A 19,286-nucleotide genomic window follows, 5' to 3' on the forward strand; every position below is an offset into this window, starting at 1 on the left:
GTTAATTTATCTAGAATTTTGTTGTTGTTATCATCATTACCATCATTATTTATGTCATAATAAAATGATAAACCATTTCCAAGATTTGCAAAGTATTTTCCTATCAACAATCCTTTGAGATAGTATAAATATCTTACCCCATTTTATTGATGATGAAACTGAGGTTCTATGTGAATATATGTGTATATAAATATAAAACGGTGATTTGTAAAACAGGTAGGGAATTTTTCATAAGTAAATCCCTCTGCCAATATAGATGGGCAACTCTTCTATAATTTCAGATTTTTTAGGCTCTGTAACTGAGATTTAGCATTTTCTTTAACGATTTAAAAACCTCATTCTGTGAGATAGCTTCGCCAGCCTGCCAAAGAGGTCTGTAACACAAGAGTTAAGAACATTTGTCTTTGAGAGTGGCCTAGAGCAGAGGGGTCAGACAGGAGGCTTACGGGTCCCACAACACTTCAGATGGAAAGAAAATGGGGAAATATTTAATAAAATAAATAAAAACACAGTAGAACATAAATGATGTGAACACGTGATTTTCTAAGTGAATTTCCAGCCAGCAGGGATCCTGACGTAGCGGGTGGTGACCCTCCTTCCCACTGAGTTGGACAGCCCTGGCTTGGAGGTTTGGGAGGTTCAACAGTTTTTCCATACTCAGAGAACTCATTTCTCAGAGGTGGGACTTCTGGTGCCAAGGCTTGTCCTCCATCCACGGAGCCTTGCTGTGACTCCCAGTGTGGATGTGGGTACAGAGTAACGATGCTAGCATTTTTGTAGAACTTTAAGACATGCTCAGCACTTTACATGTTTTATCTCATTTGGCCCTCACAACAACCTTGCGGGGTAGAGGGAGTGCTATGTGGGAGGTCTGAGGCTGAGCATCCTCTGGCTGGCCAAGCGTAGTTTATTTAACCTCTTGGGGTCTCTGTTTCCTCCTTCTTTAAGTTGGGACAATGATATTTGTATTACCTTCCTTTCTTGCTCGTTGGGGGAAAGGTTTTATAAGCTCTCTCCTTTTCCTGTCCTACCATGTAACCACCTTGGAGAACCATGTGCCCTGAGATCCTCCACTTCTGGCTGGTCATTCTCTCACCAGGACGTCCATTTTGGAGGAGAGAGGGAGAGGCAGAGAGAGAAAGGCAGGGAGGGAGGGAGGGAGGGAGGGAGGGAGGGAGAGAGAGAGAGAGAGAGAGAGAGAGAGAGAGAGAGAGAGAGAGAGAGAGAGAGAGAGAGAGAGAGAGAAATAGACAAGCAGGCATTGGGGCTACAGTAGAGGGGTCCAGAGAAAAGAGAGAGGGTTCAGGCATGAGGAAGGTGAAGTTTCTCTGGAGTCTTTCCTACAGTTGTAATCAAATCCTCCATTTCTTTCAGTATCCTGGATTATAATTCACTGGTCTATATTGCTTTTAACTTGTGAAGGTACTATTTTACTATGTCTGCATTTATCTTGAGTATCACTGTAAGGGCATCTAGGTGATGCAGTGGATAGAGTGCTGGGCCTGAAGTCAGGAAGACCTGAGTTTAAATCTCGCCTCAGACATTTACTAGTTGTGTGACCCTGGCCAAGCCATTTAATTGTTTGCCTCAGTTTCTTCATCTCTAAAATGAGTTGGAGAGGGAAATAGTGAAGCGCTCCAGTATCTCTGCCAAGAAAACCCCAAATAGGGTCATGGAGAGTTGGATGTGACTGAAACAACTTGAGAACAACACAATCACTTGCGTATTGGCCATTCCTACTGCTTCAAAGAGAACACAAACAGACTAGAAGTGGAACAGTTTTGTCTCCTGTCGTTATCCGTGAACTCATCCTTTCCGAGGGGATGTCCAGTCTCTTCTTTTATCCTCTTTGATGGGTTGTACTCTTTATCCATATGGGTGAGATGAGAGCTTCCTTGAGGACAGAAGGAATGATGGAACAAGACATAAGTAAGGTTGGGGTTGGGGGAAGAGGGACCAGTGAAAGTGTCTCAAATATGCAGGACTCATCTTGGGATTTCTAGGCTCATGTCCTTGACGTTCTCTTTTCTCTGTTCTTTGGCTTGTAGAAGATAGTCCATCTAACGATTTCCTCCAGACTGCCGTCCTGATCACATTAAATTCAGATCTAACGTAGCAACATGAAGGAAAGTAATCGTCCAGGTAGATCAAGGGGGGAAAAGGTCTTACAATGACTTCTGAATATCCAGCAAATTATGCTCATTCTGTAAGGGACTTTTTTTCATGGAGACCTTAGCTAAGACAAAAAGGCTGTTGATTTGTAGGCTCACTCCATTTCATTATAGCTGACGGAGATTATAAAAATGAAATGAGAAAAATATCTCAAACAAATAGTATGATAGACTGAGAAAAACTTACAGGAAAAATCATCTCCTCAGCACTTTCCTTTCATTGGACTACTGAAGTTTAATGATGATGATGATGATGATGATAGAATAGTAAAAAATCTTAAGGCAAGACTCCTGTATTTCCTAGTTTTGTGACCTTAGGCAAGTTTTCCAACCTCACCGCACCTCAGTTTCCTTGTCTATAACATGACAATGATGATCCTTTTACCATATACCTCCCAAGTTGCTGGGTAGGTCAGATGTGCCAACATATGTAAAATATTTTTAGCTAATTGGTGCTGTGGATAACAATTTCTCATGGACTTGTGATAATGTTCTTTGCTTAGCAACAGACGGTTGAATTTGGAGTTGAAATCCTGAATCAGATGTTAATTAGCTGTGTAACCTAGGGCGAGTCATTTAACTCCGATGTGGCTATTTGGTATCATTTTAGAATTCCAAAGTTGCCTTTCTTGAGTGTTTAACAGTGTCTTCTGCAGAAGCTGTTATCAGCTACAGCTTTTGGGGGCACCCCCCCCACTATCAACTTTTAGGGGCAGTCCAAGTTTTCTGTCCTTTCAAAATTCACCAAGTCTTCAAAAGGGGAAGAGAAGAGAGAGCTCCATTCCTCCCTTTAATCTTGTCCAGAACTAGTTGGCCTTTAGCTAAAATACTCCTGGAATGTTCAATCGTGAATCAGCTTGCTATGTGATATATAGGATCAGAGGTATGTCTGAGTCTTTCATTGAATCCAAACATGTCTTCTGTGTGGCTCATCTGATTTCATCCATTGATCACAATACTTCATTCTTTCCAAGTTAATTAAGGACTTGCTCACATCTGGTTTATTCTTTTGATTGACTGGTTGATTCAGTAGAGATATCTGGGTTTTTTTGTAGTTACATTCATTGGAGAATGACAGTACATCCTCCTTACAGATGCCAGTAGGTCTCAGGAAAGAGGGTCCTCAGGGTTTGAGGTTAAGCAGATGAAGGAGATGACTTTTTACTTATTAGCGGAGCAGGAGCCTCCTGATTCAAAATTGCCTTCTTCCTTGGAAAAGTGGGGGTGCAGATCTTCATGAACTTTGGGTCTTACAGAGCTTATGGAATGAGGAGGAGATGATAGTAGGTATGGAGACTAGTGTGCAGAGCATCCCCAAAGCTTTAGTGCCATTTTAAGCTTTAATGGAGCTAACAGTTCAAAACTAAACTAAGACTTTTGGAGCCTGATGTATGGTCTAACACAGCAATACTTTAGTAGTTTCTCTCCTCTTAATGGCTTTGGTGGCTAAAGAGAAACCATCACTCCTAATTCCTCAAACTGAAATGAATAGGAGAATTAGTTGTGCTAGCCGCCATTTTCTTTGCATCCCATTTCAGGAGCCATCACTGTTGCTTGACTTTCCTGGCCATCTCTCCATTTGTTGAAATACAAAGGTCATTGTCTTTTGAACTTGAGATCCTCTTTGTCTTCTTTATCTCCCACTCTTGGAGGGAACTGAAATAACTTTCTCACATTTCTTTCCTGCTGGGCACAAGGCTTCCTGTAGATTGCCAGGGTTGATTTCTGCTTCCTTTGATGCAGTCATCCTAAATGGGAACGGGATTATTACTGAGAAAGCATATCCTTCCTGAAGTGTCTCCTACAATACCCATTCATTCTTCTTCTAGCTTGAGATAATGTAGAACACCTGTGGCTGAATAAAAAATGAAAAGGATGTTCATTAGTTTAGGAAAATTGCCCTAAATCCAAAGCCATCTCACAAATTTGCTTTTTACTCCCCAGTAGAATTCAGCTTCCAATAGGAAGATGCCAATAAGTCTTCACTAAATTTATAGGACTTAACTTTCAACCTGTTTAGGGATTTCTTTGGTTCAATATGATTCCCAATAATCCAGTGAAATGCTCTATGTAACTCCTTTCAAAGATGGCATTTTCATCAATTGCTGACACCTTGTGTTGGTGGAAAGCCAAATTTGTAACAGCTAAACATCAAAAGCCAACTGTTTCTACACCTATTGGTGACAAATCAAAGATGTAAAAAAGGCACAGAATGTGAAGGACCTGTGATCACATTTTAACAGTCAACAAAAGCATTTATTGTAACTTCAGTCTCATTATGATGGTTTAAGTGCTTTGAGACTGAGCTTAGGAAAAATAGAGGATTTGAGGACCCTGCTTATGGACCCATTGAAATAAACCCTTTTTGCCTAACCTTTACACAGTGAAATTCACTCCTGGATATCTGATGTGTATCTCAGGAACAAACATATTGGTCAACAGAAGGCACAACTTAGATACGATCTACATAAAGCCTTTGCTGCTCCTCCCTCCTACTTCCCAACCCACCATGGAATTATGTGTTGTAGGATTTTTATTTGTTTGTCTTGTACATATGGTTTTTGCCTTGATGGAATGCTACCTCCTTCCCAGAACCTAGCTGAGTACCTGGCTACAGTAGGCACTTAATGAATCTTTGTTGATTCAAATAATCTTCCTTCTATGTTCTCTCATGTGGTGATAGATACCGCCTCATCAGCTGCCACAGATTCGATGATCATTTCTGAAGATGATTCCTAAGTCTATAGAACCAACCCTGCTCTTTCTTCTGAGTTCCAGGCCTATGTTACCAACTAGCCTTGGGACGTCTTCAACTGGATAGCACAGGCCTCTCAACTCAACATGCCCAAACACAACTCATTTCTCCCTCTAAACCCTCCTTCCTTCCCATCTCCCCTATAACCACCAAGGGAACCATTATCTTCCCAGTCAATTAACTCACAATCGTAGTGGATTCCTCCTCCGTTACTGATTCCCCCTAACCCCATGTACCCAACGTCTTGCCAAATTTTGCTATGTTTCTATCTTTCTGACATCTCTTGTATAGATCCCTTTCTCTCCTCTGATGTTGCCCCCACCTTGTAGAGGTCCCCATCACTTCCTCATGCTAGATTTTTGTAGCAGCCTCCTGGTGACCTCAGGTCACCTCAGGTCTTTCCTTATTCTGGCCCATCATTCACTAAGCAGCCAAAGTGATTTTGCTAAAGGAAAAGGCCCAGCCATATCATATCCCCCTACTCCATTCAATAAATTCTAATGGCTCCCCATTGTGTCTGGGATCAAATATAAAATCCTTTGTTTGGTGTTTAAAGCTCTTCAAAACTTGGCCTTTTCATACTTTTTAATCTTTTTACGCTTTATTCCCTTTCACGTATGCATTAATCCAGCAATACTGGCCTCTCATTGTTCCCACTGCATACCTTTTTCACTGGTTTAATCCCAGTGCCTGAAATTCTCCCCGACTGCATCTTCCTCATTAGTTTCCCAGGTTCCCTTCAAAACCCAGCTGGTATCTCCCCTTTGAGAATTCTTTCTTGGTAGAGTGGCCCTACCACTTCCCATCCATTTGCTCTCCATCCTATTGGCTTCCCATCTAGTCTCCCTATAGGTTGTACTTAGTTACACATTTATTCCCCCTTAGAATATAAGCGCCTTGAGGGCAGGCACTGCTTTGGCCTTTGAATATCCAGCACTTAACACAGTGCTGATGCATAGTTGGGGCTTAATAAATGTATGTTGGTTGACTGATTGAACCCAACAGCATATCATGTGTTTTGGAGGTTGTGTGGGACAGGGCTAAATGTTTGGCAGCATTGTATTACTCTTAGAATTAGGAGATCTGGATTCGAATCCAGGCTCAGATACTTTCTAGATATAGGACCTTGTATAACTCAGTTTACTTTTCAGAGCCTCAGTTTTCTCATCTGGAGAATGGGTACCATAATGCTTCTTTCCATGGTGGTTATAAGAGCAGAGACTTGAAGCAAGAAGGGACCTTTGAGGCCACTGATTCTATTTCTCTAATTCCTTTTGGGTTTTGTTGTTATTCTATAGAAATGTTATTCATTTGGGGAATTTTATTTTGTAGGCAGCAACCTTGTAGAAGCTACTAATTCTCTAAATGAGTTTCTTTGCTGATTCCCTAAGTTTTTCTAAGTAAACCAAAATGTCCTCTGCAAAGAAAGGTATGTTTGTCTCTAATTTAATTTCTTACTCTTGTCCTATTCCTATTGCAGGCATTTCTAGAACAATATGAAATAATAGCACAAAGAGTCAACATCCTTGCTTTCCTCTTGTATTTATGGAGAAAGTTTCTAGTTTGTCCTCATTGCAGAAGATGCTTACCTTTGGCTTCAGGCAGATACTTTTCATGATATTGAAAAAGCTCCCTACCTCCCTCCTTACCTGTATTTTGTAGGGTTTTCAGTATAAGTGAGCACTGTACTTTGCCAAAGGTTCTTACCCTCAAGAAGCTCACAGTCTAATGGAAAAGACAACATGGTGACAGCTTGGTTAAATAAGATATGGACCAATAGAATCAACAGAGGGAAGGAAGACACTCATATTAAAAAGGACTGGGAAAAACTTCTTGTAGAAGGTGGGATTTACCTGGGACTTGAAAGAAGCCATCTCTTAATCATTGTTCTGCCCTCCAGAGCTGAGAAGAATGAAAACTTTAAATTCTTGAAGGGAGCACTCATAACCTTTGGAAGTCTTCTTTTTCCTTCAGGCTTGCCTCTCCAATTTCTTAAATCAGCTGACCCTTTAATGACCTGTGGCCCTCATGCCATTCTTGGTGTCCTCTCCTAAATGTGTTCGAAAGCAGGTAACACAACACAGCACCTGACAAACAGTAGGCACTTGATAAATGTTTATCGACTTGACTTCTGAGAGTGTTAAGAAGCACCTTGGTTAGAACGGATAGGACACTTGCCCTTGAGTCATGATGACCTGAAGTCTAATCCATGCTTAGCTAGTTATTAATTATGTGACCCTGGACAATCTGCCCTAACCCTCTGACTCGATATCAACCTCTGTTTCCTCATTGATAAAATGGGAAAAATAATAATACCCATCTCACAAGGGTGCTGTGAAGATCAAATTAGATTATGCATGTCAAATCCTTTGAAAATCTTCAAGTACTCAGCAGACTATTGTTATCATTAACAATTTTTCCAGCTGTCAGTACCTTTCCTAAAGTGTAGCTAGAACTGAACTACTTAAGATGTCTTACTAGGACAAAGAGTAGCAAAATGTTGACACCCCTCCTTCTTGACAGTGTTCCTCTTAATGTTTGACTAGGATATCAGCAGCTTTATTGGATGTCATGTGACTGTTGACTATTGTCTTGTGGTGAGTTTATGGTCCATTGATGCCTCCAGATCTTTTGCACTTGAGATCCACCTTGCTCTTCCTGAACTTTTAATGTTGATATTTTTTTTAAACCAAGTTTAGAACTTTACATTTATCCCTTGTGATTTCCATCTCATTAAATTCTGTTTCTCATTCTGGCCTTTAGAGATCTTTTTGGACATTCTCACTCATCATGACAGCTCTTTTTTCCCACTTCATAACATTTGTAAATTTGGCAAGAATATCTTCCATGTCTTCATCCAAGTCAGTGATAAAAATGCTAAACAGCACAGTGCCAAACCTAAATCTCTGGTATACTTCACCAGAGATATCCCTCCAAGATGAAAACGAAGCCAGTGGCTACTCTTTGGGTCCTGTCATTCTCCTATTTCCTAATCTACCTGGTATCTATTCCACATTTCTCTACCTTGTCAACAAAGATAGAATGAGGCAGTCTGGTTTGTGGAAGTCCAGGTATAATACGACTTCGTCATTTCTTAGATTTGACCAGTCTGGTTGCTTGGTTAAAAAAAAAATAAAAAAGAGAGTTTGATTCATGTGGCAACACCTATTCTTGATGAAGTCATGCTGGCTTTTAACGATTGCTATTTCCCTTTTGAAATGTTCACAAGTCACACTTTTAATAATAAGTTATATACTTTTCCTAGAAGCAGAAATGAAATTCACTTGCATGTCAGTGGCAGACTCTACTAACATCCCTTTGTGGAAAATCAGGAAATATGTCCTTAAATCTTGGAGCCCAGTATCTGTTATTTATGATCTTCCCAAGATTCCTAACCCTAGATCAGTAATCATATTAACTACTCTTTCTGAATGTTGGAGTGTAATGGATCCAAGGCTTGGGGTCTGGAACTCTTTGGAAAAATCTAGGTGTTCTCTGAACATGTCTCATCTCTGGTTTTGACTCCCTCTTAACTCTTTTGGTTTCATTTTTCTCATTCAAAGGATGTAATTCTCTTTAGAATTGAAAACAGAGGAAAATAATCACTGTTGTTCATTAGCATAACTGCACCCACTCAGTTCCTTATCTGTAAAATGAGCTGGAGAAGCAAATGCAAACCACTCCAGTATCTTTGTGAAGAAAACCCCAAATGGGGTCATGAAGAATCAGGCACAACTGAAACAGCTGAACAACAAAACGCCAGCTCAAAGTGGGCTTAGTGTTTCCATGGAACATATTTTGTTCTCTTTCCCCTTACTTCCTTTCCAATTTACTAAAAAGTAAAATTCTTTTATTGACCTCAGCGGTGCTCTCCAGCCCCCCTCCCCCATACTCCTTGCACTCTTTCCCAGAGAACTGTGGTTCTTTTTTTTTTTTTAATTCATCCTATAGTCTCTGCCTTTGTTTCTGCTTTCTTTGCATGTCTACCTTGAATCCTTTATTGATGAGCTCTGTGGACAGATATATTTGGCACTTTAGACAACCTTCCTTTTCAAGCTGATGACAGCTGTTTCCTTCATGCATTCTAGGTTCTAGTCAAACTGGCTTATTTTCTGTTCTTCACACAAAACTTCCCACCTCCTGCTTCTGTTTGCACAGAGTGTTCCCCCATGTCTGGAATGCCCTATCTCATTATTTCTATTAAAATCCCTTGTGTCCTTTGAAGTTTAGCTCAAGTACCTTCTCCTTGATGTACAGTGCCAGGTGAATAGTAGGTATTTAATAAGTCCTGTGTTTGTTTGATTGGTCATTGAAGGAAGTCTTATTAATGTTAATATCTTATTAATTCTGATTTTGGCCCAGATCAAATTCCAACAGAAGCTTACTTAGTCAGAGTCTCCTGTCAGTTTCATGACTTGATCAATATCACACCTCTGGTCCAGGCTTAGAACTTGTTGTAATGTTAATGGGATATAAGATCTTCCCCGCCCATTAAGAGACCTTACATGGAGCCCATTAAGGGAAGCTTACATGTAGGAAGGCTTTCACAACTTTTACCAATTTCTAATTAGGTACTAAGTCATGAGGGTTGTGATGCTTTCTGGCTTTGAGCCTATTAGCTGAAAGAGTATATATTCTGAGAGGTGAGGTTTTGCTTTGGGGGACACACTTATGGGAAGGACCTAGTGATTCCCTGGTCGAGACTGAGTAGCTATATGTTCAGAGCTCCCTGACTGCTCAGATATAAAGGCTCTCTAGATTCAGGGATGTATGTAAAGTGTATAACAATATTGTTTTGATTCAGGTAGTAGAACCCTATCTGTTGGTCTTTATTTCTCTGCTTATATTTTCTCTCAAGTTCAGGGTACTGACTTTTCCCCTGAACTAGTGAATGTAATTAAAGATTGTTGATGCCTTGAACAGCTACTTTTCCTGGTAAAGCAGATCTAAGAACCTGTGCTAGCAGCCATCCTGGGTATGCCAGGGTGATTACTATAGCACCTGTTTTTAGATCTCTGCCTGTACTCTTTCCTCCTCTGCAATGTCTCCATTCTTAAAGCATCAGTAACATTTAATCGGACTCATTATTGAGCTTTACCTTTTTCTGTCAGTCTATTAGAGACCATCTTGATCCATATCTGTGCACCTGATTTCCAACCTATTCCAGAGCCAAATTCCAAACATGCCTTCTGCAGTTCAATTATGAAATATATGTGTACAAAACTTGGGAACTATTTCCCAAACTGTAAAATTTTTGACAAATAGTGCCAGGCAGTATGATATGAATATAGAGTGAAGTACTAGGCTTGGGAGATAGAAACACCCAAGTTCACATCCTGACTCTGGCACTTAGGAGACAGTGTTCTAAAAGGGAGAGAGCCCCAACTCTCCATCAGAGGACCTGGCTTCAAATCCTGTTTTGATGTGTGCTGCCTCTGTGACCTGGGAGAGTTGTGGAAGCCCTTGGGCCTCAGTTTCCTCATCTATAAAAGGAGAGTTGGGTCAACTGGCCTCTGAAGTCCCTTCTAGCTCTAGACCGAAGCTCTTTTGATCCTTAATTAAATCACTTAAACCCTCTGTGAGTTAGCTTCTCTCTCTGTGAAATGCAGAAAATGAAACTTGTTCATGTAACTTACCTCATCAGGGTGTCAGTTGTGTGTCTCAAGTGAAGGGATGTCCTCAAAGCATCCACTCTGCTAACTAAATGTTAGCTGTTATCTTCCTTCTCCTCTACATCATCATCATCATCATCATCATCATCATCATCATCATCATCATCATCTTCATCACCTGATCCCCTTTTCCTGGGTCATATTTACCGTTGCTGTTGACTTGCCTGGTAAATTTGGTCCTCGGTGCAATATGACAAGTCTAGGTAAATTAGGTGCCTAAATAGAATATCATCATTTCCATGATTACAAAAGTATAGTATATTCTTTTTGAACAAACATCAATATTTATTAACAAATATTAATAACAAATAACATTCACATAGCATTGTAAGATTAGCAAAAAGCTTTCTAGAAAGATTCATCTTCCTGAGTTCAAATATGGCCTGAGACACTTACTAGCTCTGTGACTCTGGGCAAGTCACTTCGTGCTGTTTGCCTCAGTTTCCTCATCTGTAAAATAACCTGGAGAAGGAAATGGCAAAGCCTGTCACTGTCTTTACCATGAAAACCCAAATACAGTCCCAACGAGTTGGACATGACTGAAATGACACAACAGCAACAGTAACAAATTATAAATATTATCTCATTTGATCCTCACGACCCTGGGAGGTAGGTCCTCATTTTGCAGATGTGGAAACTGAGGCAAGCAGAGGTTTAAGTGACTAGCCCAGGGTCACCCCTGGGAGCCTGAGGTAGGATCTGAACTTAGGTCTTTCTGATTCTAAAACCAGAATTCTATCACCTGAGCCACCTAGATGCCATAGATACACACATATATACATATATCCATGTATGTATATGTGCATATGCATGTGTATATACATGGATATATGTACATATGTGTGTGGATAGCTATAGAGATACATACATCTCGATGTAGATATATAACATATGTAAATATTCTATCTAGAACATAAATATTTTAATATATAAATCTTTATCTAGACACATTCGGATATAGCTATACTAGATTAGCCTATCTATCAGAGTAACGAATCTAGTATAGCTAAATTAAAGCATCTCTCTCTGTGGAGATATGTGTGTCTCTACAGATCTCTGTGCTTGTACAGCTATATTCTAATATAGGTTTTGGGTTTTTTTTTGCCTTTCTTTGTTTTAACATAGTACCCAGAACATAAGAAATATTTTAAAAATGCTTTTTCACTGACTAATAGAGATTCTAATTCTGCCTTTAGGGCTCTTTCTGCTTCAAAGCGAGTGTTCTTGTATTCCAAAGAATCTCTCCCTTACACCCTCTTTTGGATCTAATGTATTCTCTCCGTTGTCACTGACAGGACACAAAGATTGCTTCCCTGGAGCGGAACATCCGAGACCTGGAGGATGAAATCCAGATGCTAAAAGCCAACGGGGTCCTGAACACAGAGGAGCGCGAAGAAGAAATCAAGCAGGTGGAGGTGTATAAGAGCCATTCCAAGTTCATGAAGAACAAGGTATGGTCGGGGTCCAGGGGCCCATGACTCTGACCCTTGGGGGGCTGGGAAAAGTGAGGCCACTTTGGGCTATGCCAACACTGATGGTCATTTGTAGAGTTCAGAGGCTGCCAAGCAGTGATGAGTCTGCTGACCCAGTGGACCAAGGACCTGGGTTCAAATCCCAACTCCTTGTAGGCAATGACCTCAACTTCCCAGGCCTTGGTTTCTTTGAATGTAAAATGAGAGGAGTGGATTCTGAACTATCATTCCATGATTCCTCTGGAAGAATTAAAGGCCTTGAGCAACGTAGACGCTTAGATTCCAGGTCATTGGAGCAGAGTACTTTAATCGCTGCTTTCTCTATGAGTGTTGTACTTTTAATTTTTAGTTTCCTTATGTTTCCATTGTGCAGCTAGGGGGTGCCAGAGTGCACAGAGTGCTGGGCCCCAGAGTCAGGAAGACCTGAGTTCAAATCCAACCTCAGATACTTCCTAGCTGTGTGACCCTGAGCAAGTCACTGAACTCTGTTTGCCTCAGTTTCCTCATCTGTAAAATGAGCTGGAGAAGGAAATGGCAAACCACGGCAGTATCTTGGCCACGAAAACCCCCAATGGGTCATGAAACAATAAATGTTTCCATTAGAGAAGTAACGTGGTCATCTAATAGTAATAAACAATATTTACAAAGTGCTTTACATATTATAATATGTAGTATATTCATATGTGTGCATGCATATATGTGTATATATGCAGACATATACATACTTGTATACAAAATATGCTCGTATTGGATTCCAACCTGGCCTCCAATTCAGGAAGACCTGGGTTCAAGTTCTGCCACTGGAACAAACTGGCTGGGTGACTCTGGGCAAGTCATTTAACTTCTTGGTGCCCCAGGAAACCCTAGGATTGCAAGTTACGGCTGAGTTCTCAACGTGCATCAGAGGGACTTCCCATACTGGAAGGCCTGCCAGATGTCCGTGGTTCTTTCCTCTCAGTGCTTTTTTTCTGCATTTACAGCCATGGCAAGAGGGCACTTTCCCACTGGGCTCCATTTTCGCCTGATTTCTGAATCAGCAGTTCCTTTCTTTCAGATGCTCTTAGTTTTGGGCTTTTGCTCTGGAATGTGGATAGGTTACTGGAGATAGTGGCTTCATACACTTTTTCTTTTAAAGCTGAAGTTTTGTCCTTTCCTCCCCTCCCTTCCCTCTCCTTCCTTCTTCTTGCTTTCCCTTCCCCCACCTTCCTTTTCACCCTTCCCCTCTCCTGCCTGCTGCAGGTCAGGTCTGCTTCATTTCTTTTACATTTAATTTTGGTTATTCATGTGTTTCATTCAGGGGGAGTCTTGAACAGTTCTTTAGAGGACTTTCATTTTTTTTTAAAGTGTCTCTCTCTGTCTCAAGGGTATTTCTTCTTAAAACAAAAATCTTTGCATTACAATAAGCTTTGATTGCTTCTGTGTTCTTGTTCCAGGTTTAAATCCTATTTATTTCTTTATAAAGAGAGGGAGTGTTAGACTGGTGTGGTTTTCTGGGAGAAAACTGCAGGGGAGCTGGAGGGATTTCTTTTTCAAGTCAAAAATAAAGACAGCTGGAGAGGGAGGGAAAGTCAGTGCCTTCTCCTTGTACACTGGGGCTTTCTTGCAAATGTCACATCATCACGAATCTGACGTCGTTCTTTTTGGTGGAAGAACGCACTCAACGAAGATCTCATGGGCAGTGATTGGGATTCAATCCCAGCTCCCCTGATCCAAAATGTGGCATTTGTGTTAAAATTCATATTAAAATATGGACCCAGGATTCAAAGCTGGAAGGAACTCAGAGATTGTATAGCCTAGTGCCTTCATTTCATAGATTAGGAAACTGGAGCCCAGACAGTTTAAATGGTTTGTCCATCGTGTGAACGGATAGAAATGGGACTCAGGTTGTAGGCTTCTAGTTCTAGAGCTTAAAGGAACTCTAGGGACCACCAGGCCCCTCACTCCCTCCCTTTACAGATGAGGAAACTGAGCCCCAGAGGGGTCACATGACTTGTTCAGGACCATGCTGATTGTAAGAGGTGAGCTTTGAACTGAAAACTCCAGGACCAGTGTCTTTCCACCACCATGCTTGTACAAATGGGGATTTAGGAGATGTAGCCATTTGGCTGTGTAGATGGACCTGGCACTGGGCACAGAAAATTTCTGAAGGATTTCATTACCACTCCTTTGGTTTAGGGTCTGACAAAGTGAAAGATTCATTTTCCTCAACAGACCTTCTTGTGCCTGGGGAGGAAGAGGAGCGGACTATGCTCAGTCTGACTTTCTGGAAGGCTGTCCATCTCTGTCTGTCCAGGAGGGCTGAGAGATGGTGGGAAGGCTGTTTGGCCAAGAATCCCTGACTGCTGATTAGATACAAGGATCCCTCCCCGAGGGCACACTTGCCTCCTCACATCTCTCAACAGCTCCGTTCATCATCTTGCTATTAACGAGGTCACCAGAAGATCCTAATTCTGCCCCTCATCATGATCTCTATCAGTGGAGAGGCCATATTGGTCTGGCTGTCAGAGACCAAAGCTACCCTGGGGAGCCGGCCAGACAAGGCTCTTTGTGTGCCTTAAGGCTTTCAGGTCATCGGAACAAAAGATTATTTAGTCTGAGTTTTATTAAAAAAGAGCAGAAGGACAGATTGACTAAGGCCAAAAGACAAACGCGGGCACTACCACGTGTAATTACAATGCCCTGTGGTGAGGGTGAACTTCATTTCTTTCATGAGGCAGAGTTAATCTAATCAATTTTTCCTACCCAATGTCCTTTATTGTTATTAGAAATAATTTAATACAGGCTCTTCTCAAGTAGAAGGTCACATGGGGAAGCAGAGAGAGGGCTGTGTTTGGGACCTGAGCACCTGAACACAAATCTTGACTTGCTCCCTGTCTCTGTGGCCTTGGGCAACTTACTTCACCTCCCTTGGCCTCAGTTTCCTTAACTATAAAAGCAAGGGATTGAATGGAATCAGGGCTCCTTAACTTTTGTTTCTGTCATGCAGACTCCTTTGACAGTTCTCTGGGGATGCTCATGGTCCCTTTCTTAGATTAATGTAATCTAAAAACATAAAATATATGATATTATGATAGAAACCAATGATTTAAACAGTTATGTATACATATGCATATATGTACATATATAGGACATCGATGCACATGAATATATTCATATATGTTGCATTTATATAGTGTATAAATATTGTCACTATACATTCATGCATATGAATGTGTGTTGGGTACATATATAATTACATATGTACACATACAATTACACAAAATGTTCACATGTAATTGTTATATGCATACATGTAGACATGCACTGATATGTATATGTGTCTGTGTGCACAATACAGACATACGCATGTGTGTACGTACACATGAAGATAAAAGGATTATATTCCATGTAACCCCCATCTGTGCCTGAATATAAAGCATTTATTAAGTGCTTACTGTGTGCCAAGTGCTGGGGATACAAATGCAAAGGTGAGATGGCCCCTTCCCTCAAGTACATTACAGTCTAGTAGGGTCGGACAGCACATATGGGGGAGTGGTGGTGGGAGAGGAGGGTTTTGGTTGGGTAAGCACCAGGGATGGTTGGTGGAGCCCCTGAGGAGGTAGCTGGCATGCTCCGGACAGGAGCAGGAGCAGTTTGGTGGATTTGTGGTCCCAGGAGGTTGGGATTGGATGTAAGGGGCATTAGAGTAGGAAGTGGCTGGATTCATTGTTCTGAGTGAAGCCCTCCCCAGTCAGGGCAGCTCAGGGCACCAGGACTGGAGTGCCAGAGAAGCATGTCCTCCGAGCCAGGGTCTCTGGACCCAGGAAGCAGCTCCAGACAACGTAACACAATGGCTGGCAGGTGGTTCCCTTCATGGCTCCCAGTTCTTCACTGATGTGCTTTCCCTTTGGAGGATTCAGGGATGCACAAGATGGGGGAGCTCAAGTTTGCTGTAGAACTGTGGATTGTGGACACTGACCAAGGCCTTTCTCTCTCTCAAAACATAGAGCCATGATCTGAGGATAGAACCTGGAACCTTCCTTATTTCTTTCTGAGCACTTCTATGCTCCAGGGTCCAATACAAAATGCTTCGCTTGGCTTTCAAAGTCTTTCATAACTGCCCCCTCCTCTCTTTCCAGTCTTCATACACCTTCCTCCCCAACATGTACATTTTTACCTTTCCATCCAGTGACCCTGGATTCCTGGCTGGTCCAGGAACAAGATCTCCCATCTCTTGGCTCTGGGCATCTTATCTGGATTGACGTATAACTGGTGAGATGTTAAAGCAATGAGTATCAATAGTGAAAGGCAGTATAGCGTTGGTTTTCTGTCTTCTCTGTATATATCTTAATAGGCTGCTAGTTGGCCCCACAGTTTGGAGTCCAGAAGACCCGAGTTCAAATTTTGCCTCAGATACTTCATAGCAGTGTGACCCTGAGCAAGTCACTTAATCCCTGTCTGCCTCAGTTTTCTTGCCACCTACCTCAAAGAGTTGTTAGGCAAATCTTGAAGTGTTACTATAATGATAATAAGTAACTTTTACCAAGTACTTGCTGTGTACCAGGCACAGTGCTGAGTGCTTTGTAGTGATTGTCTGGATTGGTTGGTCCTCACAACAACTTTGGGAGGTCGGTGCGGTTATTGTTCCTATTTTACAGATTAGGAAACTGAGGCAAACAGAGATTTTTTTTTTTTTTTTTAAGTGCTAGGAAGTATCTGAGGCCAGGTTTGAACTCAAGTCTTCCTGAGCCCAGAACTCTATCCATGGTGCCAGTCTTACACAGTGTCAGTTATCATCGGCACCTTTATCATCATTGTATGTACCTTGTCATTTACTTATTTTCTCCTCCATAGCAGTGTGAGCTCCCTGAGATCAAGGACTGTTTTTAACCCTTCTTTGTATCAGCCCAGCTGGCCCATAGTAAGCACTTAATAAAGTCTTGTTGACTTTACTTTGACTAACTAGAGAGCCACCCCTGGAGTTGTGAACACCCTACCTCTGACACATGCTGACCTGGGACCCTGCACAAGTTACCTAGCCTTTTATTGCTTCAGGCACATTTTTAAGGCTTAGTAGGTCCCTGTCTGCATTGCCAGAGGGGCTTTCCTTATTGGGAGTTCCCTTTATAAAAGTGACATCATAGATCTGGTAAAATATGTTTATATATACACACATACATACATATGCATATACATATAGATGTCTGTATGTCTGTATCTGTATACACTGTGACTGTTCACACTTCTGGGCTCCTGGGTAAATACGAGTGACTAAGAAGCTCTGTGCCTTACATAAATGGACACTGGACTTGGAGTCAAGAGCCTAAGAGACGTGTCCTTACTTCGTCACCAATTAGCTATATGACCTTGAGCAAATCATTTTAGGAGCCTGTTTCCTTATTGTCAAATGAGGGATTGGCATCTCTAAATTTTGACCTTAAGCCTGGACAGAGTTTGATTAGTAGGCCCTCCCAAAACTGCAGTGTTCACCATTAGTGGCAATAAGGAAATGAAATCCTTTTAGCCACTATGATCCGTGGGAAGGGAGGGGAGAAGCACCAGTTGTGGAGGTAGGAGAGCCATTGCAGAGATGGGAAGGTGTGACCAAGGATCCAAGCACCCAGGGGTCCTGGTCTGTTGGGGCTCCATCTATATCTGTGTGTTCAAGTGTGCTTTGTATACTTAGCCATAGTTTTCTATATGTATCATCTAATTTATCTGCCTACCATCTCTCTATATTCTCCCTCTCTCTCTTTCTCTCTCTCCCTCCCTCTGTCTTCCCCCTTTCCGTCTCTCTCCTTCTCTCTTATTGCTCTTTTGCCCCTCTCTCCCTTCTCTCTCTCTTTCTCGCTCTCTCTCTCTCTCCCCCTCCCTCCCTCCTTCCCTCCCTCTCTCTCCCTCCTTTCTTTCTCTCTCCTTCTCTCTTATTGCTCTTTTGCCTCTCTCTCCCTTCTCTCTGTCTTTCTCTCTCTCTTTCTTTCTCTCTCTCCCTCCCTCTCTCTCCCCCCTTTCTGTCTCTCTCCTTCTCTCTTATTGCTCTTTTGCCTCTCCCTTCTCTCTGTCTTTCTCTCTCTGTCTCTCCCTTCCCCTTTCTTCTTCCCTCTTTTCTCTCTCCCTTTTCTTTCTCTGTCTCTTTCAATATGCTTGAGAAACTCAAGCTTGCAAATCTCTGGTAGGATAATTTGCAAGCAGAATGGATCTGTTCCTATATTTAAATGATGAAGTTGGACTTCACCAATATAATCGAACAGAGAGATGTTAAGCGTGAGCTCTGCTCAGAATCATCCTTAATAATAATCACTGACATGTATCTGGTACCTACTATGTACCAGACAGTGTGCTAAACATTGAAAGCTATCTCCACCAATCCTTACAGCAACCCTAGGTGGAAGGGGCTATTATTATCTCCACTAGATGTTGAAGAAACTGAGACAAGCAGAGGTTAAGTGACTTGCCCAGGGTCACCCAGCTAGGACATGTTTAAAGCTGGATTTGAACTCAGGTCTTCCTAACTCCAGACCCAGTACTCTACACACTGTGTCACTCAGCTGCATCATTAGTCCTTTGAGAGGGTACCATACAGATAATTAGGTTGGGGGAAGGAATTCTAGCCCTCCTCATTCTGAAGAAGGCTTTGTTCACAGCCCGCTAGTTCTCCTTCTCTTGGCCCTTGTAGCGGAGGAGCCTCACCTCGGTGCATTTCCCCCCTGTCTGTCAGCAGTGCCACTCAGCTGCCTTCGATGCTGGCCTCTTTTGTTCTGAATTTCAAGCACATTTTCTCCCTCACTCTGAGTCTGGGAGCCCCCTCACCTAACTTGGGTTGTGATCATCGCATGCCGTCCTAGTGATGGGAAGGCTGAATCAGGGATGACAAAGAAGCTGGTTTTTTTGGCACGTTCTTCTCTCATGTCTCAGACAGGGCTGGGGGAAGAACCTTCAGGAGAGATGAAGTGGGTGTGATGTTTGCACGGGCCCCCCTAAAGCATGTGATGTCACTCAGACTGGCCTTCAACTCCACCCTCGCCTTGCCTTTCTCACTCTTCCGCAGACCTGCGTTTCTGGTCATATCATTTTCCATTTTAACTGAGTTACTGCTGCAAGGAGGAATGTCTCCCCCTCCCCCATCAAGGACATCACATTTCTCTTAACAACTGTTCTTAGCCCCCTTACCCCTACTGCCCTTTTCTTCCCCCATCAGCATCATAGGGTCATGGAATCCAACAGCATATCCAATCCA

General features: G+C 42.0%; 1 protein-coding gene across 6 annotated transcripts in view; it reads left to right on the forward strand.

Annotated features, from left to right (window-relative positions):
• Positions 1 to 19,286, forward strand: part of ERC2 (ELKS/RAB6-interacting/CAST family member 2) — a 1,010,504-nt gene that overhangs the window by 260,313 nt on the left and 730,905 nt on the right. For all 6 annotated transcript variants that reach the window (XM_072599028.1, XM_072599030.1, XM_072599026.1 and 3 more), the window contains one exon: positions 11,894 to 12,049. In XM_072599028.1, the coding sequence (XP_072455129.1) occupies positions 11,894 to 12,049 (156 nt within the window). The remainder of the gene's footprint in view (positions 1 to 11,893; positions 12,050 to 19,286) is intronic.

The sequence above is a fragment of the Notamacropus eugenii genome, chromosome 3, assembly GCF_028372415.1.
Source record: "Notamacropus eugenii isolate mMacEug1 chromosome 3, mMacEug1.pri_v2, whole genome shotgun sequence".
NCBI lineage: Eukaryota > Metazoa > Chordata > Mammalia > Diprotodontia > Macropodidae > Notamacropus > Notamacropus eugenii.